Here is a 27,839-nt window from a genome sequence, read left to right as displayed (position 1 = left end):
TAATTTTTTTGTATTCTTAGTAGAGATAGGGTTTCATCATGTTAGCCAGGATGGTCTCGATCTCCTGACCTCATGATCCGCCAGCCTCAGCCTCCCAAAGTGCTGGGATTACAGGAGTGAGCCACCGCACCTGGCCCCACAATCCAGTTTTAGAACATTTCCAACATCCCCAAAAGATCCCTTTTGTCCCTTTGCAGCAGTCCTGCCCCCACTTCCAGCCCCAGGCGACCATTCATTTGCATTTTCTATAGATTTGTCTTTTCCGTACGTTTCATGTAAATGAAGTTTTATACAATATATGACCTTTTGTGACTGTTTTTTTTCCCAGCATGTTTTTGAGGTTTATCTGTATTATAGCACGTCTCAGTACTTTGTTCCCTTTTTATCACTGAGTATTATTCCATTGTACGGACATACATTTTTCTCTATTCACTAGTTGGTGAACATTTGGATTGTTTCCAATTTTGGTCATCATTAACAATGCTACTATATATATCCATGTATAAGTCTTTGTGTGGATATACGTTTTCATTTCTCTAGGGTAGATTTCTAGAAGTAAAATTGCTGAGTCTTTTTTTTTTTTGAGACGGAGTTTTGCTCTTGTTGCCTGGGCTGGAGTGCAATGGCATAATCTCGGCTCACTGCAACTTCCGCCTCCCTGGTTCAAGTGATTCTCCTGCCTCAGCCTCCCGGGTAGCTGGGATTACAGGCATGTGCTACCACGCCTGGCTATTTTTTTTTTTTTTTTTTTTTTTTTTGAGACGGAGTCTCGCTCTGTCACCCAGGCTGGAGTGCAGTGCGCGATCTCAGCTCACTGCAAGCTCTGCCTCCCGGGTTCATGCCATTCTCCCGCCTCAGCCTCCCAAGTACTGGGACTACAGGCACCCGCCACCACCCCCGGCTAATTTTGTTTTTGTATTTTTAGTAGAGACGAGGTTTCACTGTGTTAGCCGGGATGGTCTTGCTCTCCTGACCTCGTGATCTGCCTGCCTCGGCCTCCCAAAGTGCTGGCATTACAGGCGTGAGCCACCACACCCGGCAAATTTTGTATTTTTAGTAGAGACGAGGTTTCACCATGTTGATCAGGCTGGTCTCAAACTCCTGACCTCAGGTGATCCACCCACCTTGGCCTCCCAAAGTGTTGGGATTACAGGCGTGAGCCACCACGACTGGTCGAATTGCTGTCTTATAGTAAGTTTATGTTTAACTTTTTAAGAAACTGCCAAACTATTTCCTAAAATGACTGTACCATTTACATTCCCACCAGCAATGTGTGAGTGTTCCAGTTTTTCCATGTCCTTGCCAATAGTTGGTTTTGTCTGCCCACCTAGCCCGCCCCTGCTTTTTTTTTTTTTTTTTTTTTAAAGAGACAGGGTCTTGCTGTGTTGTTCAGGCTGGCCTCAAACTCCTGGGCTCAAGTGCTCCTCCCTAGTAGCTGGGACTATAGGCACACACCAGTGTACCAGGGGTTGTCTGTCTTTTGATTATAGCTATTGGAATGGGTGTGAAGCAGCATCTCGTGATTTTAGTTTCCATTTCTTGAATGACTAATGATACTGAACATCTTTTTATGTGCTTATTAGCCATTTGTATTTCATCTTTGGTGACCTGTCAATTCAAATCTTTTGCCTATTTTTTTTTTATTAAGTTTGTGCACTGTCTTATTATTGAGTGGTAAGAGTTCTCTGTATTGTGGGTACAAGTTCTTTTTTTTTTTTGAGACGGAGTCTCGCTCTGTCGCCCAGGGTGGCACGATCTCAGCTCACTACAACCTCTGCCTCCTGGGTTCAAGCGATTCTTCTGCCTCAGCATCCCAAGTAGCTGGGACTACAGGCTTGCACCACCACGCCCAGCTAATTTTTGAATTTTTAGTAGAGACGGGATTTCACCATCTTGGCCAGACGGGTCTCAAACTACTGACCTCGTGATCCTCCCACCTCGGCCTCCCAAAGTGCTGGGATTACAGGTGTGAGCCACCGTGCCCGGCCTTCCAAGTTCTTTATCAGGTATATGATAGCACATGTAGCTTTTTATCTTCCTTACACCAGTGCGAGTTTATAGAAAGGAAAAGGGATAGTTAATAGTAATCATAATAATGTTTAATATTTGAATGTTTTTTAGGAGCTGGACACTGGGCTGCATGTTTCACGGGGATGATTTGGGTCACTCTTCAATTTTCTAAAGGTTATAGGACTGTTTCAAACACCTCTCCTTCTATTAACAGTTTTCAATGGAGAAAGAAAACAAAAGATTGATTTGGGGAATTCTTAGGTTAATGCAAGTTAGAACTGACCTTTTAACATTATTACCATAAGGATTAAATGGCTGTTACAGACCCAAAATAGGAGCGATTCAAACAAGCGAGATGCTTCTCTCTGTAACAGGCTGACAGTCGCAGTCCTGGAGGGGCACGATGGCTCCTCAGGGTCAGACACCTCCTGTCCCTTACTCTGTAAGGCACAGCTTCTACCTCAGGATCCAAAATGCCCACGCCAGCTGCCATGGCCCCTCGCAGGCAGTGGACACCAGAAAGAGGAAAGTGGACACCAGAAGGAGGAGAGGGAGTGCGTGCCTGTTGCTTTGAAGAACCTGACCCAGAAGTCTTACACAGCACTTTTGCCCACATACCATCACTTAGTCATGTGGCAGTGCCTGGCCACAAGAGAGACTGGGAAATGGAGTCTTTATTCTGGGGTGATGTGTCCCATCTACAACTGAGGGGTTAAGGCCTAAAACTTAGGGGTTGAAGGCAGGAGAAAAAACAGATGTCGAGAGCCAGTGTTGGGATTGCAGGGTCCTGTGTGGGATTCCTGTTCATTTTCATCAAAGAAAGTCTAGTTGATATGCAATTGTTGGCCTAAGTGTTATTGAGGAGTTAATTTTACTGTTGAATTACACCAGAACATTTGTCATATGAAATAACTATAAATACGACTGATTATTGCCTAGTGTATTACAGTTCTCTCCAGAGACACACGAAACAATAGGGTCTGTCTATCGGAATAGATATCCTAAAAGTGTATCTTTTGAAGAGATTGATTATAAGGTATTGGCTCATGAGATGATGGAGCTTAAGAAGTCCCACAGTCTGCTCTCTGCCAGATGGAGACCCAGGAAAGCTGCTGGTGTAGTTTGAAGGCCTGAGAGCTGAGGGCCAGTGATGTGGATTCCAGTCTGAAGGTCTGAGAACCCAGAGGGCTGAGGGCAGGAGAAGATCCATGTCCCAGCTCAAGCAGGCAGAGGGAGGGTAAATCCAGCCTTCCTTTTTCTGTTTTTTTGTTCTAATCAGGCCCTCAACGGACTGGAGGATGCCCAGCCAAAGTGGGGAGGGCCATCTGCTTAGGCAGTTCACCAATTCAAATGCTAATCTCTTCTAGAAACACCCTCACAGACACACCTGGAAATAATGTTTAAGATCTGGGCATCCTGGGGGCCTAGTCAAGCTGACACATACATTTAACCACCACACTTAGGGAATATGAAAATAACTTAGACATTAAATTTGATTTTGGTGTTGCTGTAAAGAATACAGATCTTATGCACCAGCTCATAGGAGGGGTGGTAAACAAGGAGGACAGCTTTTACCAGGTTGCCTTTGGAAACAAAACTCTGCTTTGCTGTTTTGTTTTCAAGTGGCTGCATGGCCACTGAGCGAGCCCTTTCCTGCCATCACCACAGTGCCACTTAGTGAACAGTTTCTCCAAGGTTAACTGTAGCTGCTCTTGTTCAGTTAATAGGTAGTTCTGGATTAATATGCCACATCTGTCACTTTAAGGAAGAAAAAGAGCAGTTCCGTTTAGAGATCCCATTGCTCCTTTAAGGACAGCAGTCATTTCTAACAAGCAGAGGGAAGAAATCTTCTGGTTCCATTTGTCCTTTGTGTGTGTTGAAAACCTTGACAACAAAACAAATTGGTACTGAATGGTTTGAAGAAATAAACATTAACTCCCCTTTAGTATTTCATTTCTAGGGTTTCCAGCCTTGGTAACAATTACCAAGAACTTTGCTGTCATGGGGTACAGCTCTAGGCTGCTGACAGGATCTTCATACTGCAGGAGACTATACTTTTATAGCCAATTCCAACTGCCCCAGAGATAACTTGGATAAACACTGGCTCCTCCACTACCTCCTAATCCCTGCTGGGTTTTACACTGTGGGGAGGTTTAGACAACTTGTTTTCTTTCCCTTTTAGCCCTTCTCTCTACACTCCCCTCCAGCTGCCTTCTTCCCCCACCCCCAAATGTAACGTGATCTCCTAGGCCTGCTCTGCTGCTTTCGCAGATTCTTTTAGTCTTAGAGAAAGAGAGGAAAATATTAACCATTGGTTTACCAATTCAAAGTTAACAACATTTTAAACAAAAGGAGCTTGTCAATAACCAGGGCTTGGGCTTTTCTTTTATCAGTTCCTCCTACTTGGCTGAGTTTACCTCATCATAAATCTTATCACACAGATAATAATTTGACAGCTTTAGGGTTTTTGCAGCATTGCTATTTTCTATTGCAACAAAGCTGTAACATTGCTATTTTTGATGTATTTGTTTTATAGATATCTTAATCTTCAATATTCAGATTAAAAACAAACAAACAAGACTTAGTGATTTAAAATTATTTGTTAAAAAGGTAAAGGGACAGAGACATCTCATGAAAACATGGCAAAATCTCTTTAAGTTGAATTCAAGCACTTAGAGTTCAATAAGAATATCCCAAACCATTTTTGCTTAATAATATTTCTGTTTATAATTAAACCTTAAGGTATAGTGTTGTAACTGGATTTAAGAATTTAGAGTTTTGTTGTTTCTTCACCATCAGCGAAATTAAGATTTAAAACCTATAGTTTGCAACAAATTTTAGTTTTTCAGCCTAGTGTCCTAAAACTTGTCTGTCATGGGTACCTAGTAGGTGTCATGTCACAGGAAAGGGATCTAACAAGGGAGTTTGAAGATAGGGGTTTTCCTTGCTCTGCCACTAACTTGCTATGTGACCTAGGGCAAGTTATATAACCTATCTGTGTCACAGTTGTCTGAAATGCAATATGGGGAAAATAAATTCTTAAAGTGACAATAAAAAGATTTCTTTTCTTTTTTTTTTTTTGAGACAGAGTCAGCGCAATTTCGGCTCACTGCAACCTCCACCTCCTGGGTTCAGGCAATTCTCCTGTCTGAGCCTCCTGAGTAGCTGGGATTACAGGCACACACCACCACGCCCAGCAAATTTTTGTATATTTTGTAGAGATGGGGTTTCACCATGTTGGCCAGGCTGGTCTCAAACTCTTGAGCTCCAACGATCTACCTGCCTTGGCCTCCCAAAGTGCTGGGATTACAGGCATGAGCCACCACGCCTGGCCAAAATATATATATATATATTTTTAAGTGAAGATGTGTAAGGACTAAAGGAGCCCAAAGGAGACAGTAGGGGATAAGAAAGGCAAAGAGAGTGGTAATAGATTTAGCAGAATCAAGGATGCCAAAACCTCTTCTGAGAGAGACCTTGATTAAGAGTGAGCTGGTTTGCCTGTAAGAATCTGCGGAAAGGTCAGAAATTAGAGACATTAGTACCACAGAAAGCAGGGGATGAGGCCTGAAGCTGAAATCAAGGGGATCAATTGAGAGCCTATAAAAGGAGGGTTTAGATTCTTCAAACCCCTCCCAACCCCACATAGTCAGATGACCACCTCTCCTAACCACCTACAGGAGACCAGAGGCATTATATTGAGAAATGCCCGGCCGGGCGCGGTGGCTCACGCCTGTAATCCCAGCACTTCGGGAGGCCGAGGCGGGCAGATCACAAGGTCAGGAGATCGAGACCATCCTGGCTAATGTGGTGAAACACCATCTCTACTAAAAATACAAAAAATTAGCCGGGCGTGGTGGCGGGCGCCTGTAGTCCCAGCTACTCAGGAGGCTGAGGCAGGAGAACGGCGTGAACCCTGAAGGCGGAGCTTGCAGTGAGCCGAGATGGCGCCACTGCACTCCAGCCTGGGCAACAGAGCAAGACTCCACCTCAGAAAAAAAAAAAGAAAAGAAATGCCCCGTAGAGGCTCTGGACTCAGGAGCCTGACCCCCAGCATGGGTCCGGGTAGGCCATTGGCCGAAAATAGTGGAGTGGGCAAAGAGCAGATTTTTTAAAAGTCTGCATACTGAATAGTAAGATTCCCAGCCCTCTTCTAATACCTGCTAGCCAGGGGCCTAATAAGGAAGAGATTGAAATATTCTTTTCTAGGGGGAAAAAGTTGAATGACCCTAGAGAAAAGCCCTACAGATACCAACATTTAGGGATTCTCTTGAAAAAGCTAGTTTACCATCTCCTTTCACTGAAGCTTACCAGTGGCTGTGCCCCTTCTACGCATACAAAACTAACAGTCATCTTTTAGTTGCTCATTCATAGAGAGTGAGTGGCCCGCCAAATCTCTCTAGGCATTAGAGGAAGGTCTCTAACCTGATATTAATAGATAAAGGGTAAAATAAATAGCAGAAAACAGGAACTTGGTGGAAATAAAGACAATGCAGGCAACAGAAGAAGAGTTTAAAAGAACTATTCAGCTTGGGCACCATGACTCACGCCTGTAATCCCAACACTTTGGGAGGCTGAGGTGGACAGTTCACCTGCGGTCAGGAGTTTGAGACCAGCCTGGCCAACACAGTGAAACCCCATCTCCACTAAAAATACAAAAATTAACCGAACATGGTGGCAGGCACCTGTAATCCCAGCTATTGGGAGGCTGAGGCAGGAGAATTGCTTGAACCTGGGAGGCATAGGTTGCAGTGAGCCAAGATTGCACCACTGCATTCCAGCCTGGGTGACAGAGTGAGACTCTGTCTCAAAAATAATAAATAAATAAATAAATAAATAAAGCTATGCATTTCCCACAAATACTGCTTTAAAAAAAAGAACTATTCTTTGCTATCCTTGGAGAGAGAGATTGCAAATGTCAGAAAACAGGATGCTTTTAAAAACAATAACAATCAGAATAAGAATAAAAATGAATTATTTTTCTTTTATTTATTTATTTATTTATTTTTGATACATGGTCTCTGTCACCCAGGCTGGAGTGCAGTGGCAAGATCACAGCTCACTGCAGCCCCAACCTGCCTCAGCCCCTCAAGCAACTGGGACTACAGGCACGCACCACCACACCTGGCTAATTTTTAAATTTTTTGTAGAGAGATGGGATGGGGTCTCACTATGTTGCCCAGGCTGGTCTTGAACTCCTGGGCTCAAGTGATCCTCCTGCGTCAGCCTCCCAAAGGGCTGGGATTATAGGCATGAGCCACCACACCCAGCAAGAATGAATTGTTTAATATTAAAAACATTATAGCCCAAATTTAAAATCCAACAGAAGATGTGGGAAATTGTCTCAGAATGTATTGGGTTGGTACAAAAGTAATTGGGGCTTTTGCCATTTTAATGACAAAAACCTTGATTACTTTTACACCAACCTAATAGAACATAAAGACAAAGACATGGACTGTTGAGAGAACAATAAGAGAGAACAGGTAAGAAAATTAGAAACTCTCGGGAGGCTGAGACAGGATAATCACTTGAACCCAGGAGGCAGAAGTTGTAGTGAGCCGAGACTGTGCCATTGCACTCCTGCCTGGGCAAGCAACAAGAGTGAAACTGCGTCTCAAAAAAAAAGAAAAGAAAAGAAAATTAGAAACTCAATCCCAGGGCTTTAATATCCTTTTTGTAGGAATTCCAGAAAGAAAACAAAAAAATAATGATAATAACGAAGAAACAAATGGAGGAGAAGTTAGGAGATGTTAAATGTAAGGAAAAATTTCAGAGTTTAGTGAAGTGAGTATTTTCCAAAACAGAATGACATAAATCTCTGGATTTATGAGTGCCCAGAATAATATATGAAAGGCCATATCATTGTGAAAGTTCAGAACACCAAGAATATTAGAAGATCCTAAAAGTTTCCAAAGAGAAAAAAAGCAAGTCATTTTGAGGGGTCAGGAACCAGAATGGGATTGCATCTCTAAACAATACTTACTGGAAACTAGATAGTAGCAGATAAATAAATGCCTTCAAAATTCATTTGGGAAAATTATTTTCAACCTAGAATTCTATACCCAGACAAACTGTCAAGATAGAAGAAAGGTATTTTTTTAGACATGCACCCTCCCTCCCCACCTCTGTGAAGCTACTGGATGATGAATTCCAGCAAAATGAAGAAGTCAGTCAATAAGTAGAACTGAGCCCGGGCACGGTGGCTCACACTTGTAATCGCAGCACTTTGGGAGGCCGAGGCGGGCAGATCACGAGGTCAGGAGATCGAGACCATCCTGGTGTAACACAGTGAAACCCCATCTCTACTAAAAATACAAAAAAATTAGCAGGGCGTGGTGGCGGGCCCCTGTAGTCCGAGCTACTCGGGTGGCTGAGGCAGGAGAATGGCTTGGTGAACCCGGGAGGCGGAGCTTGCAGTGAGCGGAGATCGCGCCACTGCACTCCCGCCTGGGTGACAGAGCGAGACTACGTCTCAAAAAAAAAAAAAAAAAAAAAAAGTACAACTGAGAATATTTGAAATGTTTTAGTGATTGGAAAAAATATCACTAGATGTTTGACAGATCTTTGAAGTATTTGAGGGAAAATGGTGATAGGTATATAGAAGACTAATTAAATGAAAACAAGGCAATATCTCTAGGATAAACAAAGATGTATAATAAAGGAAACATTCATAGTATATTATTGGCTAAGCAGTGAAGAATATTTATATCATCCTAATAATGTAAACACTAACTATTGATTTATCCCCCAAATTGTGATTTTATTGTTTTGGGGGGTTATGGATGGTGATAGTATAATACTGCTGTCATAAGTTAATAGATAATGGATAAATCTAATGAATTCAGAAAGAGCAAGATGATGTTACTAGTTAAAAATCTGAAGGAGGCTGTCTCTGGGGAAACATACAGGGGAAAGGGATTGCTGTTTTTTATTACCAGATTTTTACAAGACTATTTTTAGCCTTTTTTACAAGACTTTTAGTACTGTTTGAGTTTTAACCATGTTATGTATATTACTTTGATTAAAAAGAAAAATTAATTTTAAAAAATGAGCATACTAATACCATTAATTTTCTCCTTCTAGAGAAAAATGTTTAACAGTTAGGTTTAGACTTGTTAATTATAAAAATATAGTAAAGTCTTACTGTAATGAGATTTTCTAGAAAGCGGATTTACTCTAAGGCAGTTCAGATTTGGTCCCCAGCTGAGAATTATAGCCTGGAAATACCAAGAGGACTAACAGAAAAATCAGTGTCATTTGAAGGACAGTCATCTGTGCAGCCTGTGCATGAAATCATGGGTCTGAATTAGGCCCCCATTCAAGATGCGGGGGTGTGGGGTTTGTGTTTTGCTGAAGCTGTGGCTGCAAATCTTTGCTTTAGGATGAAAGGTGGGGCTCTCTGTTACATTTGAACCTTAGTTGCTACTCCTACCTCACAGCTAGTGTTTCTTTCTCTTCATAAAATAGATTTCCTGGTCCCTTGGAAAACCTCCAGACTGCTTTCTGGAATCATTTTTCATATAGCATGTTTGTTAATTTGAGCTCTTGACTGAGTCCCAGTGAGATGTAGGCAGGAACACAGACCTGATACAGAAATAGTCCTCTTTTGGAAATAACAATAGCTACTGTTTATCGAGCACCTTCTGTGCTTTGGGCACTCTCCCTACGTGATTCCTAATCTTCATAATAATCCTGTGAGATAACTACTCTTAGGACTACCTCCCATTTTTCAGATGAGAAAATTGAGGCTCTGAGAGGTGCAGTCGTTGCCCATGGCCCCACAGTGAGTGGCAGATCTGAGACTCAGCGCTAGCCTTTGTGACACATAACTCGTGACCAGCAGGTAGTGCTACCCGATTGAAAAAATGTGAGACTTAAAGGGATGCACGTGTCCCTATACAGTGGCAAAAACTGGTATGACAGAAATGATTTTTTAAGCTATGTTATCCTTTAGTTGGACATACACTGGACCCACAGAGCTAGACGACCTGGCAGGCTCTCGCTGGACAATGTTTGCTGAATCAGAGAAAGTGGGCTTTGTTGGCATTTGCATGTGAAATAGTATGCACATACCTCAAGATCTTTGCTGTTCCCCCGCTAAAGCTACTAGCTATGCTGGAAACAGTGAAGGGGTCAGCCAGACCTGGGGTCACCTTGTCCTGGGGTCCCAAGCCAGGCCTCCTGTCAGGTTCATCTGTCTCTGTTCCACCTGCACTCACACCCAGTCTTGCTGCTGAGAGATGGAGCATCCACATCCTGAATCCTGCCTCCTTCCCTTGACACACTTCTATGGTGGGTGCCTGCCCAACTTTTTCTTAATAGGACTAAATTCCAAATTAAAAAAAAAATTCAGTCTCTCTCCTCTAATCATCCAAGAAGAGTCCTCTTTTGGTAACTTGTTCTAGAGCTATGCCTATCTTAAATTCAGAAATTGCTTTCAAATGAATTAAATTTTAGAAATATCCATTCCTGTTCGTCCTATTCCCAGTGAAAATAAGCAACTCTTCCCTCTTCCAAAACAGTGGATTTCTTTTCTTTTTTTCTTTTTTTGAAATGTAGTCTTGCTCTGCTGCCCAGGCTGGAGTGCAGTGGTGCAATCTTGGCACACTGCAACCTCCACCTCCCAGGTTCAAGCGATTCTCCTGCCTCAGCCTCTCGAGTAGCTGGGATTACAGGTGTGCGCCACCATGCCTGGCTAATTTTTGTATTTTTAGTAGAGACAAGATTTCCCCATGTTGGCCAGGCTGGTCTTTAACTCCTGACCTCAGGTGATCGCCCACCTTGGCCTCCCAAAGTGCTGGGATTACAGGCATGAGCTACTGTGCCTGGCCCCCTAACAGTGGATTTCCATCTTACATATGCATACAGATCATCTCGGAGCTTCAGATCCAGCCCATTGCACATATTCTGATTCTAGACTAGAAACCAAGACTCTGCATTTTAAGCAAGCCCCACATTATTCAAAATAGATTGTCCATGGATTATGCTTTTAGAAACATTGTTCAGATCCCATGCTTTAATGTAATTGGGGAGTTTATCCTTTCCTTCTAAATATTCTTTTTTTTTTTTTTTTTGAGATGGAGTCTCGCTCTGTTGCCCAGGCTGGAGTGTGGTGGTGCGATCACTGCTCACTGCAACCTCCATCTCCCAGGTTCAAGCAATTCTCTGCCTCAGCCTCCCGAGTAGCTGGGATTACAGATGCCCGCTACCACGCCCAGCTAATTTTTTTGTACTTTTAGTAGAGATGGGGTTTCACCATCTCAAAAAAAAAAAATCTTAAATAGCTCTAGTTCCCTGAATTATTTTCTCCTAAGACATGTTTTCCCAACAGTTAATGTTACTTATTTCATCTTCTGATCTTACTCATATTATCCACCTTTCACTTAAATTGGAAATTTTCTGCCATTTTACAAAGTTCAAGACTTTCCTACCTTCCTACCTCCTGGCTGTGTGAACTTGGACAGAATACTTCCCCCTCTCCCTCCAGTCAGTTTTCTTACTTGTGAAATGGAATTAAACTATACAAAATCATTAGGTTACTGTGAGGCTTAAGAGTGCCTGGCACATATTACATGCACATTAAAAGTGTATTTCTTCCCAAACTAATGCAACATAGCAAACAAGTTAGTTCACAGTCTTTAATTTCTTTCCTTTTCCCTTTCTTTTTAGCTAATAGCTTTTAGGTCTTAGGCTGATTAGAAGGAATCCTTCTTGGGGTGTTCTTCTGGTAAGAAGATTGAAGCTCTCCTTTATTTGCTTGTAACAGAATGCTCTTCGTATCTTGCAAGTGAGTTTCAAAAGCGTCAAAAGCTGGATATGGAAAGTATAGGCCAGGTTTGATACAGAAGTGTAGTTTGGCAGTTTTTTCAGTATCCATTGCCACTAATTCAGTATTTTGTTAGATCTGTTGATGTACGGTTTTATAACTAAAATTAAAAAGATTTGGGTACAGTTTATAAGCATTATTCATTTTAAGAGGATTTAAGAGGATAAGATCATTTTAGACTCAAGAGCAGAATATTAGTAATAATAATTAGTTTAAAAAAATAAACATATACCAATATAAAGAACAGCACAAGGCAAGCAAATATCTGGGCCTATATTAACAGACGGTATTCAAGGATATGGCTAGAATTTCCAAAATGCCTAATAATGTGTAATTCTTGGCATTAAGCCGCCAATTTGAATATGGCCCTTTAATATGAAATGCTATATAATGACAGACTTTATTATAGTCTGATCCAAGGCCCCTGAACTTTCCAAAAGGGCAACAAAACAGACAGATACTGTATTTTTTCACTAGTTGGTACTGGTGGCACCCTTTTGAATGTTATTTTTGGCATTACGTGTAGAGGTTGACAGATTCAAGACAACACTAAACATGTTAGCAGTCACCACACGCAGGCTGTCCAGCAGAATGACAGCGCCTCCCAGATCCTAGAAAGCATCCAGAGTCACTGCACCCATCCCCTGGGGGCCCTGTAGTCCTGCATCTCCAGATGATGGGAGCTGCAAACTTCCCTGATGGTGCCCTCTTGGATGCTCATGAGGCCTGATCTGGTACCACGACTCTAGCAGTAGGTCCATTCAATGGCAGTAAAAATACATGTTGTATGTTGATCAGAATTTGGCAGGACACATGTGGAAAGTTAATGACATCCTGGCCGAGAACCCCTGTGATATACACTGGTTACATCCTGTCCAACTGGAGTTTTCATGTGCTGTTATTGGCAGAGCCAAGTGAAGATCTTGTTACTTAGCCATTCCTGAGGTACTGAAGATACCCGGGTTTTTGTCATTACAGGATAGGCTAGAAAGTAGCCAGGGTCTCATAACCAAGGCTTTCTCTGAAACATATAATGACAATGCTAGTTATTTGACCAAAGATATCCAATGCTTTAATCCACTTAGAATTTATTCTTGATGTGAAGGGTCAACATCATCCACTGGTCGGGAGCCTGATCCTTGGAGCCAGGCAGACCTGGGTTGAGTCCATGTCCGCCTGTTTCCAGCTGTGGGCAAGGTGTTTGACTTCTCTGAGCATCTGTGGGGTTTGTTTGTTTGTTTTTACCTGAAGAATTGGGATAATATGTTTCCTCACAGGATCATTACGCAGATGCAGTACAGTTAATGAAGGTAACATGGCACATAGGAAGAGCTCAATACACGTCAGCTCTTACTCTTCATGGCTAGAAGATGTGGACTAACTTCCCCCTTTACAGTTTTGTGATTAACACCATTTATGAAAGAAATAAATGAAATAAATTCCTTTTCCTGTCATGAGGGGAACTTACCTGATTTTATTGAATTATTTGGTGCCATTGAGTTCCTTATTGTTTCCCTCTGACCTAGATTTCTGGGCGTGCGCCAGTAACACGATTGTGATTGTTGCTGCTTTATAACATTGTCTGTGGTCAGTCCAAACAAGAGTTTAAAATAATTGAATGAAATGGATTTTAAACAATGGTCCCCCCACCCTCACCCCGTGGCACTCGGCCAAAGGAAGAGGAAAAGTTCTCTGTTAAAGAAAATGAATCAGAGAAGAGGCTCAGACCGTGCCTCCGAAAATTCTCATTGTAGGGACTAAGTCCTCTCACTCTGAACTCACACCCGTCTGTTCGCAGCCTGACCTCATATCCTGGTCTGGATGTGCGGCCTCACCGGGGTGTCGTGCGCACGTGTGGTTGTCCTGTGGGTGCCAGCTCTGACTTCCTCCCCAGACACCCACTGCCTCAGCCTTAATCACAGGACGCGCGTTGAGTAGAAATGAGACCAGTTAGTATTGGTAACTGCAGAGGAATTTGCATTTTCACCAGCGTTCTCGGGTCAGAGGGTTTGCCTGGCACCGCGTACTGGGAAACTCGCCAAAAGCGGTGCAGGTTGGAGACGCCCCAGGCCGCGGTGGAGTTGCGCGCGGCTTCTAAAGTGGAGTGGAGCAGGCCTGCACCCTCCCCGCCGGGGCTGGGACGGCGCTTCCAGGCGGAGAAAGACCTCCGTGGGCCGCGCGCGGCCTTCCCCCTGCGAGGATCGCCATTGGCCCGGGTTGGCTTTGGAAAGCGGCGGTGGTTTTGGGCCGGGCTCGGCCTCGGGAACGCCGGGGGCCCCTGGGTGCGGACGGGCGCGGCCAGGAGGGGGTTAAGGCGCAGGCGGCGGCGGGGCGGGGGCGGGCCTGGCGGGCGCCCTCTCCGGGCCCTTTGTTAACAGGCGCGTCCCGGCCAAGCGGAGACGCGGCCGCGGCCATGGGCTGGCGCGGGCGCGCGGGGCGGCGGTGAGGGCGGCCTGGCGGGGCCGGGGGCGCCCGGGGGGGCGCGCGGGCCGAGCCGGGCCTGAGCCGGGCCCGCGGACCGAGCTAGGAGAGGGGCTCCGGCCCCCGACGTCGCTGGCGCGGGAAAATGTTGGAGATCTGCCTGAAGCTGGTGGGCTGCAAATCCAAGAAGGGGCTGTCCTCGTCCTCCAGCTGTTATCTGGAAGGTAAGCCCGGGCCGCACGGGTTGGGCTGAGTAGCCGCGCGCCCTCCCGCTGCTGATGGGCCCTTCCTAGGCCTCGCTGCCCGCGCGCTCCCGCCTGCGCCCTCCCCAGGTCTTTTCTTTTTTTTCTTTCTTCCCTCTTCTCTTCTCTTCTCTTCAGTTCTCTTATATTCTGTCTCTCTTTCTTTCTCTCTGTGTCTGTCTCTCTTCCCTTCTCTTGTCTCTCTCTTTTTCTCTTTCTCTCTCTCTCTCTTTCTCGCGATGGCCCCTAGGCGCCGCCGGCGGAGCGTGGCCCCCAGCCCCTGCGCCAGCCCCGGTAGAGCCACGCCGGATGGTGACGGCGGCGTCCGGGGCCCCACAGTGCGGGCTCCCCCGAAAAAGTTTGAGAAAGCCAACTCGCCAGGCCTTAACATCCCTGGGATCCCACGTTGTGGAATTTCCACCGTTAATTGGGACTGTGTGTTAAAAAGATCGACCCGTGTTTGTGAAAACATGCGATTTCCATTAAGCATCGTGTACACAAGGAGCACCACTCTACCATTTATGGATACAGAATTTCAAGTGATCTTTCCATCTCCCCCACCCCCATCTTATCTACAGACCACGAAGAGGTCTTAGGAATTCGCTGTCTTTTCAGGGGAGGGGAGCCCATTTAAGAAGGCGTTTCCAAGAAGTCCCCCAGAGTACTGGGGTGTCATGTTCGTTTCCTTAAGTGAAGCTCAGGGCCAGGAGGGCTTCACTTTTGCGTTCTTTCTACCTACTCTCCTTCTCTAATTACATCTGTTTTATTTTATTTTTCTTTCCTGTTGTAGTCTTTTGTTTTATAAATGGAAAAAAAGTAAATTAAGGGTTATGGGTCTTCACTTTCGTAGCTTCTAGGTGGGTATGAAATTGATCTGATTTGAGACTGGTGCTCCCAGACCATTGCCTTCAGCAGAAAGGCTATCTGTGCTTCAGAGATGGAGTGGCACTTGGACTTCTCTGTTGTTTTCAATTAAGAATATAAGAGTAAAAATGTGGCCGGGCGCGGTGGCTCAAGCCTGTAATCCCAACACTTTGGGAGGCCGAGACGGGTGGATCATTTGAGGTCAGGATTTCGAGACCAGCCTGGCCAACATGGTGAAACCCTATTTCTACTAAAAATACAAAAAATTAGCCGGGCGTGGTGGTACACGCCTGTAATCCCAGCTACTCGGGAAGCTGAGGCAGGAGAATTGCTTGAACCTGGCAGGAGGAGGTTGCAGTGAGCCAAGATCGCGCCACTGCACTCCAGCCTGGGCGACAGAGCAAGACTCGGTCTCAAAAAAAAAAAAAAAAAAAAAGAAGAGTAGAAAGAAATGTGAAGCACACTTTAGATCAAGTAGGATTTCTGCTAGAATGCCATGTTTTTCTTTTTAAAAAAGCAGGAGAAATAAACAGGCCTCATTAATTTTCTCACCTATTTTTCTTTCCTTAACCTCTGACTCTACCCTGAAGGCCTGCTTGGAGTCACATATGCAGATCACACTAGTGATGTGGGTGAAACCTGTTTGCCCTTCTTGCCACAGTTTGTGTACCTCACTCCTCTTCTGTCTCTGGGATTCCAGGGGGCTGAATGGCCCAGAGAAGGCTCATCTAGGTGGAGTGGGCTCACAGAGCCTAGCATTTGGAGGGTGGAGATTGTTTATTTGTCCCTAAAAGTTGATGTCTGAGCATTCCAAATCATCTTCAATTAATACATCGCTTATTTTTTCCAAGTTGCTCAAAATTCTGAGCACATTCTCATTTACATCTGTATCGAGTTAGTGTTAGGCATCATCATCTCCACTTTGCAGATGGGTGCCTAAGGCGGGGATGAATGGACTTTTGTAAGTGCAGAGCTGGAGCAAAGTTTAGGTCACAGCTTTGCCAAGGCATTGTTTTGTTTTCCTGGGAGTAAACCGGAGATTTAGTATGGACCTGGCTGGTTTAATTATTGTTTTGGGAAAAAAATCTAAAACTCTTATTCCAACATGTCTTGAAATGAATTATAATGTTGACTCTAAAGTCTCAAAAAAAAAAAAAGTTCTAGTACAGCAGACTGCCTTGGGTTAAGCCTTCTTCTAGGAAGGTGTCACTCTAGGAATTCTTTCTTACTGAGTTTTCTTCTTTTCGTTGTTATAGTTAATTAGAGAAAGTAAATGGAATTATCATTTTGTAGTTGGTAGACTTTAACAAGCCTCAGCGATAGTCTCTTAAAGACTGGAAGTGCTATTTGTCTTTTGGGAAAAATAGTTCCTAACATCTGGATAAGTAATCCAGGCTTTCCACTTTCACTGACAGCCTAAATCAGTCAATCAGTGTCGATCAGTCAGTCAGTGTTTATTGACGCCCACTCAGGGTCCCAGGCATTCCCTGTCAGGGAGAGAATTGAATGAGATCAAGTTTTTCATTGTTCTATCAAAGAAGCTTCCACCATAAATGTGGTTTGATGGTGCATGCTACCTGCTACTCAGCCTAGCTGTCAAAGCAACACTGGTAAACATAAAGATGGCTAGCAATTATTAAATGCTTACTATGTGCCAAATACTGTCTTATTACTCTATGTGATCTGATATAGTTATCTTTCATGATAGCACTATGATTATTTCCATTTTATAGATGAGGAAACTGAGTCACCAAAAGGTTAAGTAACTTGTCTAGGGTCACAGAGCCAGTGAGTACTGGAATTTGAACTCATGCTATCTGGCTTGGGAGAGCCCACTTTTAGCCACTGGATGCTCTACTGATTGTGACAATTTGTCTCTTTTGGAATTCACTGTGATTTTCAAAATGGTATCTCCAGAAACTCCTCCAATTAATCCCTGAAATGTAAGGGTAGTCTCTTTTTCTTTTCTAGAAACCTGATCCTGGCAAAATGATTAGCTTTAACAGTAGGATTAAATTTTTTTAAATGTATATAAAAATACTTGTATGTAAGAAGTCCTAAAAGGGTATTTAGTGAAAAGTAATTCCCTCTCCTATTCATTTTCCCCACCTAGAGGCAATCACCCTGGAGTTTTATGTGTGTCCTTCTAGAAATACTGTGTGCACATATAAGCATTTATAACATGTGAATTTTGCTCTCCAGCTTTTTGTGAATATGCATGTTTATAGCAGTATCTATTCACCAGGACCGCATTTAGCTTTGCAATATTCGGTCTACTTTGAACACTGAATTTTCTGATTATTTCTTTCCCCTGGAGACGTCAGAGAAAACATGAACACTAGCCTTTTGAATTCAGGGTTTTCTTTTCATTTTATTTTCATTTGTTCATGTGTTTGTATTTACATACATTGTGCCTGAATATTGTACATGTATGTGACAGTTGTGTACTGTAGAATCAAAAACTAATGTCTGTGAACTGAACTCTTCTTGAACTTTTTGTTGTTGTTGTTATTGTTGTTTTTGGAGATAGGGTCTTGCTCTGTCACCCAGGCTGGACTGCAGTGGCACAATCACAGCTCACTGCAGCCTTGAGCTCCTGGTCTCAAGCAACTCTCCCACCACAGCCTCCCAAGTAGCTGGGGCTGCAGGCACATGCTACCTGACTAATTAAAATTTTTTTTTTTTTTTGTAGAGACAGAGTCTCACTATTTTTACTAGTTTGCCCGGGCCAAGCCAGTGTTGAACTACTGGCCTCAAGTGATCCTCCCACCTTGGCCTCCCCAAAGTGCATCCCTACAGGCATGAGCCACTGCACTCAGCCTGAACTTTCGAAATTTATTTTAAGGGCCCACTTTTAAATGCTTCTTTTCAGCAGCTAACTTTCCAGCGGATGCTTCATGTGGTGCCAGCCATACGGATACGCTTTTAGAACTTGAGCTTTGGAGGAGCTTATGCTTGCTTTCTGCTCTCTCCTGAGGTCATCAGATACTTCCCTTGTTCAGTAACAAAGAAAGTGAGACTCTTTCTGTTACCTAATAAAAGGCCAGTCTGTCCATTTCATTTTGGGTGCTATTAACATTGTTGACCATTTACAATGTCACAGGCCCTGGCACTGAGCACATCATGTGCAGCCTCACTTAATTTTCACACCAGTGCCCTGAGGTTTCTAGAAAAGAGGGAGGGCCCCAGTTTAGGTGGCAGTACTTTTCAATTTGGAGGCAGGAGATCCCAGTTTTCCTCTGACCTCTCTGAGCTTCCGTGTTTTTACCTCTAAGACAGAGAGACCATTCTCTCTTCAGCCACCTTAGAGGATTGTTTTGAGGGTCTATAAGATGATTGAGGAAAAGCTCTGAAACTGGTAAGAGTTAAATGTATGTTTGTATTATGTTGATACGAGATTCCTCTGAGATGCTCTTTAGTCCAGGCAGGTTTATGGCTCCCACAGCGTTCCTAGGGTCTCATTCTTCTGCACAGGCAGGCAGCTCCCGAGCCAGCCAGCCTGCACCCAAATGCCACCTGTGCTCTTGGCTGGTCTTGCGCATTCACTGAGGCTCACTGTACCTTGGTGTTCCCATTTCTAAAATAAGGCCTGTAGTAATCCCTACCTCACTGAGTTGTTGAGAGCCTTCATGTAAATTGTTTAGCAGGGAGCCTGGCACAGAACAAGAGCCTAGCAGAAAAGTAAGCTGTTGTTATTTTAAGCAAATATTTAGCAGCCTAAAATGGTGGCTTTACCAGTTTCTGTAATGGTTGAAGTGATGACAGAATTCAGCCGATCCCACCCATAGTTTTTCTTGTTAATAAAGCAGTTTGTTTCTAAGTTTGTTTTGATGCGTATAATTAACACTTCCTGTCCTTGATTTTTGGCTGAAAAATGTCTTCTCTTCCTCGCACCCTCTGTTATTCCCGTAGTGAATATTTTCATTGTGGAAGAGAAATTCCCATTGGCTCATGGTTGGCATTTTATTTCTCCTGTCCAGAGACAATATTTCCACAGCCTCAAACGTGAAAACTGAAAATCTGGTGCCACTTACCACCTTGTAAAATCAAGTCATTGTAATTGTGCCAGTATAATCATTGATCTGAAATAAAAGCAGAAAAAAAATCAATGGGTAGCTTTCTTAAATACATAAGAACTAAAGATCAAATGGGATATTGGAAGACTTTAACTTTTCCTCCATAATGGTGGATCTTAATTAAACACACAGAAGAACAATTTATAAAATAAATTCATAGGTTTGTTTGTTCTTTTTTAGTGTCAATTTTTAAAACTATCTCTTTTTTAATTAAAAAAAAATAGAGATGGGTCTCACTATGTTGCCCAGGCTGGTCTCAAACTCTGGGCTCAAGCAGTCCTCCCACCTCAGCCTCCCAAAGTGCTGGGATTACAGGCATGAGCCACTGCACCCAGCCTAAAACTGTCTCAGAAGTAGACAGCATAATGAACTCCCATGTACTTATGATGTGGCTTTAACAATTATCAGCTTATAGTCAGTTTTGTTTTCTTACATAATGAAGTAACAGTTTCAAAGCCATTAGGAAGAATAGCTTGCTAATTATAATTACTTAGTTTTGATAGTGTAACTTTGTCCTCAGATGAGTAGAATCGTTACTCTGGAACAGGGGTGTCCAATCTTGGCTTCCCTGGGCCACATTGGAAGAAAAATTGTCTTGGGCCACACGTAAAACACACTAACGATAGCTGATGAGCTAAACCAACAAAACAAATCCCACAAAAATCTCATTTCCTTTTTTTTTTTTTTTTGAGACAGAGTCTCACTCTGTCGCCCAGACCGGAGTGCAGTTGCACGATCTCAGCTCACTGCAAGCTCCGCCTCCTGGGTTCACGCCATTCTCCTGCCTCAGCCTCCCGAGTAGAGGGTACTACAGGCGCCCGGGGGTTTCACCATGTTAGCCAGGATGGTCTCCATCTCCTGACCTCGTGATCCGCCCACCTCGGCCTCCCAAAGCCCTGGGATTACAGGCGTGAGCCACTGCACCTGGCCAAAAATCTCATGTTTTTAAGAAAGTTTGCAAATTTGTTAGGCCACATTCAAAGCCGTCCTGGGCCATATGCAGCCTGTGGGCCATGGGTTGAACAAGCTTGCTCTAGAAATTGGTTTTCAGGCCGGGCGTGGTGGCTGACGCCTGTAATACCAGCACTTTGGGAGGCCGAGGCAGGTGGTCCTGAGGTCAGGAGTTCGAGACCAGCCTGGCCAACATGCTGAAACCCTGTCTCTACTAAAAATATAAAAAATTAGCCGGGCGTAGTGGCGAGTGCCTGTAATCCCAGCTACTCAGGAGGCTAAGGCAGGAGAATTACTTGAACCTGGAAGGCAGAGGTTGCAGTGAGCCGAGATCTCACCATTGTACTCCAGCCTGGGCAACAAGAGCAAAAACTCCAGCTCAAAAAAAAAAGTTGGTTTTCAAATCCTTCTTTCTTTACCATGTTACACCATAAATATTTTTGTTATATTGCATGTGTTGAGTACTGGTGATAGGGAAGACAGAGAGAAATAGGTGGGAAGGAGAGAGAGAGAGAGAGAGGGAGGGAGGAAGGGGAGACAGAAGGGGGAGATCTATAGAGACAGAGACTGAGAGACAAATACAAAAAGGTTGAGACAGGAAAGGGGAAAAAAACAAGCTGGGAGGGAAGGAAGACTGAGAGAAGGGAGACAAAGAGGAATAGGATGGCCAGTGGGGCTGGGGTGGGTGGGTACAGAGAGAGAATGAGTGAGAGCAAGAGAAGCGCAGGAGACAGATGATGGACAGGCAGCTGATGTCTGGATGGGTAGCTGGAGAGAGAGGCCATCAGTAACTTCACATCTCTCTGTTTCCATTTCCTGCCCTCAAATGCCTTCATAATAGAGTCTACCTAATAAGGTTATAGGGATTCAGTGCAGATGAAGTGCTGGCACTCGGTCCGGGATCAGTAAGTATTAGCTATTATTCTATCACATTAAGTTGCATAAACTTTAACCTCATTACTCTTAAATTCTCTATAGAAACCTAGTCTTTATCTGTCTTACAAGCCCTCAAATTTAGCTAATAGCATTGTTCATTGAATACCTTAAAATTGTATTTAAAGACAGGCCATGAATAGAATTAGGCATTGCTTTTTGAAGCCAAAATACCATGAGGGTGGGGAGGGTCATGTTCATTTACCCAGATCAGCAATAAAAATACTAATGGCTAACAAGGCTTTCTGGGGAAATTGCCTGTCATTGGGTAGCCCAGTTCCTCTGGTGTCAGCTGATCCCGGAGTCCATGAAGACATGTTAAAAGAAGAGGAAATGTGAATGCTTTCAAACCAGCCACGGCTGGCAGCAGAAGGGGAGGCCTTTCAGTCTGTTGCAAATGGCCTGTGACAATAAAAATGCCTTTGTGGGTGTTAGCAGGCTGACTGTGGACAGTCTGGATCTGCGGCCACTGCAGGGATTCCTGGAACCTTTTGGGAAGGTGTCCGGCGAGCTCACTGTGGTGTCTGTTAGGAATCTGGAGCAAATCCTATTTCTTCTGAAAGCACAGAGAACTGTGTTTTTACGTTATACCTTTAGGATTTTGGCCACGGTTTATATTTCAGTCAAAACAAATCATTGTGTTCCCTAGGCTTTTATATAGGTTTTCCTGGTCAGGTTGCATTTGTTTTTCAACTTTACTATCTGTCATTATTGCTGTTCTTATTACAGGTTAACAGATTATTAAACTGCACTTTTCAGTACCTTGTTGCTAAAGACAGACAAGTGCAGGGTGTTCCACATCTGAGTTCACCCAGCAGTGCTGTGTTGTTGCGTTGCACTGAGCAGGCACAGAAGGCTCTGAGATATGAGAGACTTGGTCTCTACCCCAGAGGAGTTTACATTGTTGTGGTGGCAGAAGAGAAGGCGTGGTATAAGAGAAGACGCGGTTGTTCTGTAGTGAGCATCCCAGTGTCAGGTGCCACAGTTGGCATCCATGCAGAAATTCTCTGCATGCAGGATTCATTGAGCCCTCCCGACAGCCCAACTAGGTTGATGCCATGCTGTTGTTGCCCTGTTGTGCAGTTGAGAAACTGAGGCTCAGAAACAAATGTCTTCAAAACATGCTGGTGCTGAGGTTTGAACAAGGCCTGTCCACCCAGAGCCCATGCTTTTTGTACTGCTGGGGACATGTGAACAGATTGCTTACTGGGTGATAGATGCAGGGTGGTGATAGAGACAGACACCAGGTACCCAAATGGGTTAAAGGAGAAGCATCCTGTTGTGGGCGAGGTGATGGGGAGGAGGAAGGACCGGTTAGAGAAGGTTTATGGGAAATGGGGAGGCCAGGAAGAGCAGAAGAGGCTGGGGAAGGAACTCTGGGGAGAGTAAATGGCACTTGTCACAGTGCAGTCAGGAGAGGCAAGCAACAGGAGGCCTGGGGGATCTGAAAGGAGTTTGGGGAGGCTGGAATGGAAAGCAGGAGTAGAGGGCCAGATGCTCCCAGACTCAACCCTGAAGGGCCTGGCATGCCTGCTTCAGGAGCTCAGACTTTTACTATAGTGGTGGAAGGAATAACAACCCCAGCCATTTTTTGAGGGCCTGTGCATGCCTAGGCCCTCAAAAACATGTCCCATGTTAGCTGCAAACTGCCAGCTACCCTGCAAAGCACATCATGATCCCAGCATTGCCCCCGATGACACTGCCAGTAAGTGGTAGCTGACCATTGGGAGACAGGGCCACCTCCCAAGCCCATGCTCTGTTCTGCCTCTCGGCTGGCAGCCATCTCTAGGGGATTTGAAGCAAGAGAGTGACCTGGTCAGGTCTGCATTTGAGAAAGATGGCCCTGATAGTAGGGAGTGGAGGTGGAATGGCCAAAGGGGGACCCAGCCAAGGGCGTGGTAGAGCATGGAAAGGACAGAAGTGATGAGAGATTGAGGAGGAAAAGTGCCAAGATGCAGGGTGGGAACTGACAGAGGATGACTTCCAGCCTCAGTCCTGATATGGGCGTCAATGGCAGGTGTTCAGAATGGCCTTGAAGATAGTGGCATCTCTCTTTATGAGTGTCTTTGTACTCCATTTCCAGTAATTGGAGACTTTTTCACCATAGATTCTTGGAAGGTGACACAATTTTTTTTTTTTCTTTTTGGTTGAGGGAGGGGGACAGGGACTGTGTATCTTCAGAAAGGTTAATATTTGAGGCCAAGGCAGGCAGATCACTTGAGGTCAGGAGTTCAAGACCAGCCTGGCCAACATGGTGAAACCCCGTCTTTACTAAAGATATAAAAATTAGCTGGGCATGGTGATAGGCGCCTGTAATCCTAGCTACTCAGGAGGTTGAGGCAGGAGACTTGCTTGAACCCGGGAGGCGGAGGTTGAAGTGAGCCGAGATCGCGCCACCGCACTCCAGCCTGAATGACGAGTGAAATTCGGTTTCCCCACCAAAAAAAAAAAAAAAAAAGAAATACCTAGTTTCTACCAGAGACAGTCACAGGCACTGTACTTCTACTGTGGTTTGTTACCTGTGTTCTTAAAAAAATTAAATGCTACATTTTAGTAAGAGGTTAGTGAAATAAAGTTTTAATTTTTCCCATCAGAGGACATGGAGCCCTTGAATTCTATCCCAGACTCCCAGGGTCTTCCAGGTTAACAAGTCCTGCACTAAGGAATTGGCTCAGTAAAACCTCATCATTCTCACAGGAAGAGCCTAAAAAGGAGACTGGGATAAATTAGTGAGAAGTCCAAATTATGCAATTTTCTTTTAAAATAAATGCAGTTTTATTACTTTCCACTTGTAGCCATTATAGGCAGTAGATTAAATGAGTTTCTAGAGAAACCTCCTTTAAAAATAAAGTTATTTAATTAGTCCAAGGTTTAAATATTTCCCCTGGAATCTTTTACATGACAATGTCTTAGCCAGACAATTTTTAAGAAACAAAATTCTCCATCCTAACTCCTATCCCCATCAACAGTCCAAATCTTAACCTTTCTTTTTTTTTTTAGACAGAGTCGAGCTCTGTCGCCCAGGCTGGAGCATGGTGATGCAATCTTGGCTCACTGCAACCTCCACCTCCCGGGTTCAAGCGAATCCCCTGCCTCAGCCTCCCGAGTAGCTGGGACTGCAGATGTGTACTACCACGCCCAGCTAATTTTTGTATTTTTAGTAGAGACGTGGTTTAGTAGAGACGACTTCCCAAAGTGCTGGGATTACAGGAGTGAGCCACCACACCTGGCCAGAAACCAGGTGTTTCATATCAGGTAACAGTTGTGATTATTATTCACACCACTACTTTGAAATGACATAGTTGCCACTGGATCTTGTTATTTAATGTGCGAATAAAGAGACAGTTATTTAATGCATTAATAAGAGCTATATTACAAGTTTTTAAAAGTATTTTGAGGACTGTTTCAAAAAGTCTTTTGAGGACTGTTTTCCTTTGCAATCCTCTGTAAATGCACCATTGCATTCCAACCTGGGCAACAAGAGCAAAACTCTATCTAAAAAAAAAAAATTCATCCACAGGACAGCGCTGGCCTTCCGTCAGACTTTTGATGTTGAGTCTGTAAGTTTTCAGGAGCTGTGTTTCTCCAAGGAGCAGGGCTACTGCTGGTTCTTTACGTCTTTCCCCCACTGCCCTGCCCCTCCCTGCACCCTAGCAGCTGACACAGTGTTTTGGGGTCTGAAGATAACACAAAGGCTGTGTTCAGTTAAACATATGTCTGTGTGTGTGTGTGTGTGTGTGTGTGTTTTAACAATTCTAACTTCTCTGGGTGAAGGTGTAAATTACAAAATAAAGGACCATGTAGAAATAGATAAAATGACTTTCATCAAGCTCAAAATGTGGGAAATAATACTTTTCCTCTAAGCTCATATTTTGAAAAGTTGTGTGAGACTGTTATAAAATAACTTGAGAATAGTCTGAGCATGATCTCATCCGCTGGAACGGAGTATGAAATAAAACACGAAGCCTCCTTTTAGAAGGATCTGTTTTATAGATTTTTAAATTACAGAGATTCCTTGAACTGGAGGATAATAGTGAAGGACCCACAAAGGAAATATGAATAAAGCAGCACAAATTTAAATAATTGAATGTGAGCAAAATTAAAGGGAACGTTGTCACGTCTGACATGCTCCATCCTCCTGTCCCCCCCACACTGAACCGTCTCCAAGAACCTTCCGGAGAGCCCACAGTGTGAACAGTAATGAATGCTCCATAGCTGGCCCCCTTGCACTCTAGTGGGAACTATGATGTTGGGCACAAGTGCCAGCAGGAAGGTGGGAAGCTTCCCGGGGATGTTTTTCCTGGAGGTCAAGTCCCCCCTTGGGCTGTGAAGTAGCCGGTACTGGGGTTCATGGGCATTTCCCTTCCCTGACTGTTCGCCAGCGTCTGGCGCAGCACCAGCAGCCCCTGGAAGTCTAGGCCAGATATGCCATGTCCGAGAATCTTTTGTAAACATTTTTCATCAGTGACTCACAGCTTTGAGAAAGGATTATTTTTATATAAAACGATCTTTCAATTTTCCTTTAAAGACCCAAACCATTTTCTTAGAATACTGTCTAAACAAGTTAATCATGCACAGATCCAGTGAATTCTGTGGCCTGGTTCTTATAAAATTTCCAAATAATTTTATACTGTCCTAGACAGAGCCAGAGCTTTTTAGAGGTTTGAGGCATTTTTTAGATGTATCACCGTTCTCGGTGCTCAACTAGCTAATTAGTGATTTTTTCTGAGTTTACTTGGTGAGTGGAAACCTTTTTGTTAACATTATGACAAAATAACAATATGGTTTTAAGTGGAGTGAGAGGCACTTTTGAAGATCCAGATCTTAGATCCAGGTCTTAAATCTATTTAAAGTATGACTCAGAAAGGAGGCTGCAGAAAATGTTCACTAAAAAAATTTAAGAATAATAGCAGATGCTAAAATTTATTTCCCAAGACAATAGCCAAAAAGATCTGCTGGAAGAACAGAAGAAGGGAACTAGTTGGGGCATCTTTTTTTTTGAATGAAACCTTCAGCCTTCTTTAGGGGAATCTTACTTCCTGACAGAGGGACCGGTGGCAAGTTTGTGTCTTAAGCAAGAAAGATTTAAGTACATTCTGCAACTTTGGCCTTGTAAGCTGTGATCATTTTTAAGGTTGACGAGCATAGTTCACTATGAAATGAAGCAAGTAACTTGGCATTTATACATTGTGAGTCAATTTTGACATCAGCCTGGATTGGGAATTGACTGGAAGGTTTTGGTGTTGGACTGTGGCTATGCTTCAGTGTCTCGGTCCAGAGGCATGCATGAGCAATACTTCCCTTTGGGCTTTAGCCATTAATTTGTGGAATAGAGCAAGAACTGGAGAGGAAAGTCGAGAGACTGCCTTGGATCGCCTGACGTCCTGTTGAATCAAAAAGCAGTGGGAGGCCCTTTCCTTCCTAACAAAGGCCTCATCCTCTTGCATAACATTCCCAGCATCTGTCGACATGTTCGGGACCATCCCACTTTAACCCACACTTCAAGTGGATGGCCACCTCTGGGCGGAGATCTGCATTCTGCTTATTCCAGGTGTTTTCCAGGCCACTTCCCCGATTATGTAACTTTGATCAAATCCAGATGCGGCAGAATGTTTGATAGAAGAGGTCAAATGGCATTTGAGAAGAAAAGCATTTCTGTATTCATGACTTTGGTTTAATTTCCTGTGTGGGCCTGGTCTGCCAAAGTTGTATGCTCATGGCCACGAGGTTGACGCACCAGAGGGAGGCACTCAAGTGCCTTTTCAGGACAGCCTGAAGGAAGCCTCCCTCCCCCAGCATGCTTTTTCATGTTAAATTATCAATTATGTAAGTTTAGGGCCAGGCACGGTGGCTCCTGCCTGTAATCCCAGCACTTTGGGAGGCTGAGGTGAGTAGATCACTTGAGACCAGGAGTTCAAGACCAGCCTGGCCAACATGGCAAAACCCCGTCTCTACTGAAAATGAAAAAAAAAAAAAAAAAAAGCTTAGCCAGGCGCAGCGGCTCATGTCTGTAATCCCAGCTACTCAGGAGGCTGAGGCAGGAGAATCACGTGAACCTGGGAGCTGGAGGTTGCAGTGAGCCTAGATCGCACCACTGCACTTCAGCCTGGGCGATGGAGTGAGACTCCAACTCAAAAAAAAAAATTTTTTAGTTGGCTTCTATTAAAGCTTTTATATGTTTGTCATTGTTTTCTAGTAATAAAAACAATCCACATTTATTGTGAGAAATATACCATAATATAGAGAAGTATAAAGAAAATGTAAGGCCAGGCACGGTGGCTCACGCCTATAATCCCAACACTTTGGGAGGCTGAGGCAGGCTTATCACCTGAGGTCAGGAGTTCGAAACCAGCCTGGCCAACATGGTGAAACCCCGTCTCTACTAAAAATACAAAAAAAGTAGCCGAGTGTGGTGGCGGGCACCTGTAATCCCAGCTACTCAGGAGGCTGAGGCAGGAGAATTGCTTGAACCCAGAAGGTGAAGGTTGCAGTGAGCAGAGATCATGCCATTGCACT

At 44.0% G+C, this 27,839-nt stretch overlaps 1 protein-coding gene across 3 annotated transcripts in view; it reads left to right on the top strand.

The window, feature by feature from the left end:
• ABL1 (ABL proto-oncogene 1, non-receptor tyrosine kinase) overlaps positions 1–27,839 on the top strand; it is a 171,710-nt gene that overhangs the window by 106,163 nt on the left and 37,708 nt on the right. Inside the window, exons 1-2 of one of the 3 annotated variants that reach the window (XM_063594138.1) lie at positions 22,367–22,497; positions 22,642–22,646. The exons of 1 other annotated variant lie outside the window; for it this stretch is intronic. In XM_063594138.1, coding sequence (XP_063450208.1) covers positions 22,382–22,497; positions 22,642–22,646 — 121 coding nt within the window. In that variant the 5' untranslated portion in view covers positions 22,367–22,381. Of the gene's footprint in view, positions 1–14,205; positions 14,482–22,366; positions 22,498–22,641; positions 22,647–27,839 lie in introns of those variants that run through there. One more of the 3 variants, XM_003822378.4, reaches the window with a different exon arrangement.

The sequence above is a fragment of the Pan paniscus genome, chromosome 11 (genome assembly GCF_029289425.2).
Source record: "Pan paniscus chromosome 11, NHGRI_mPanPan1-v2.0_pri, whole genome shotgun sequence".
Taxonomy (NCBI): Eukaryota; Metazoa; Chordata; class Mammalia; order Primates; family Hominidae; genus Pan; species Pan paniscus.
Note: the sequence above shows the minus strand (reverse complement) of the source record. Positions and strands in the feature narration are given on the sequence as shown.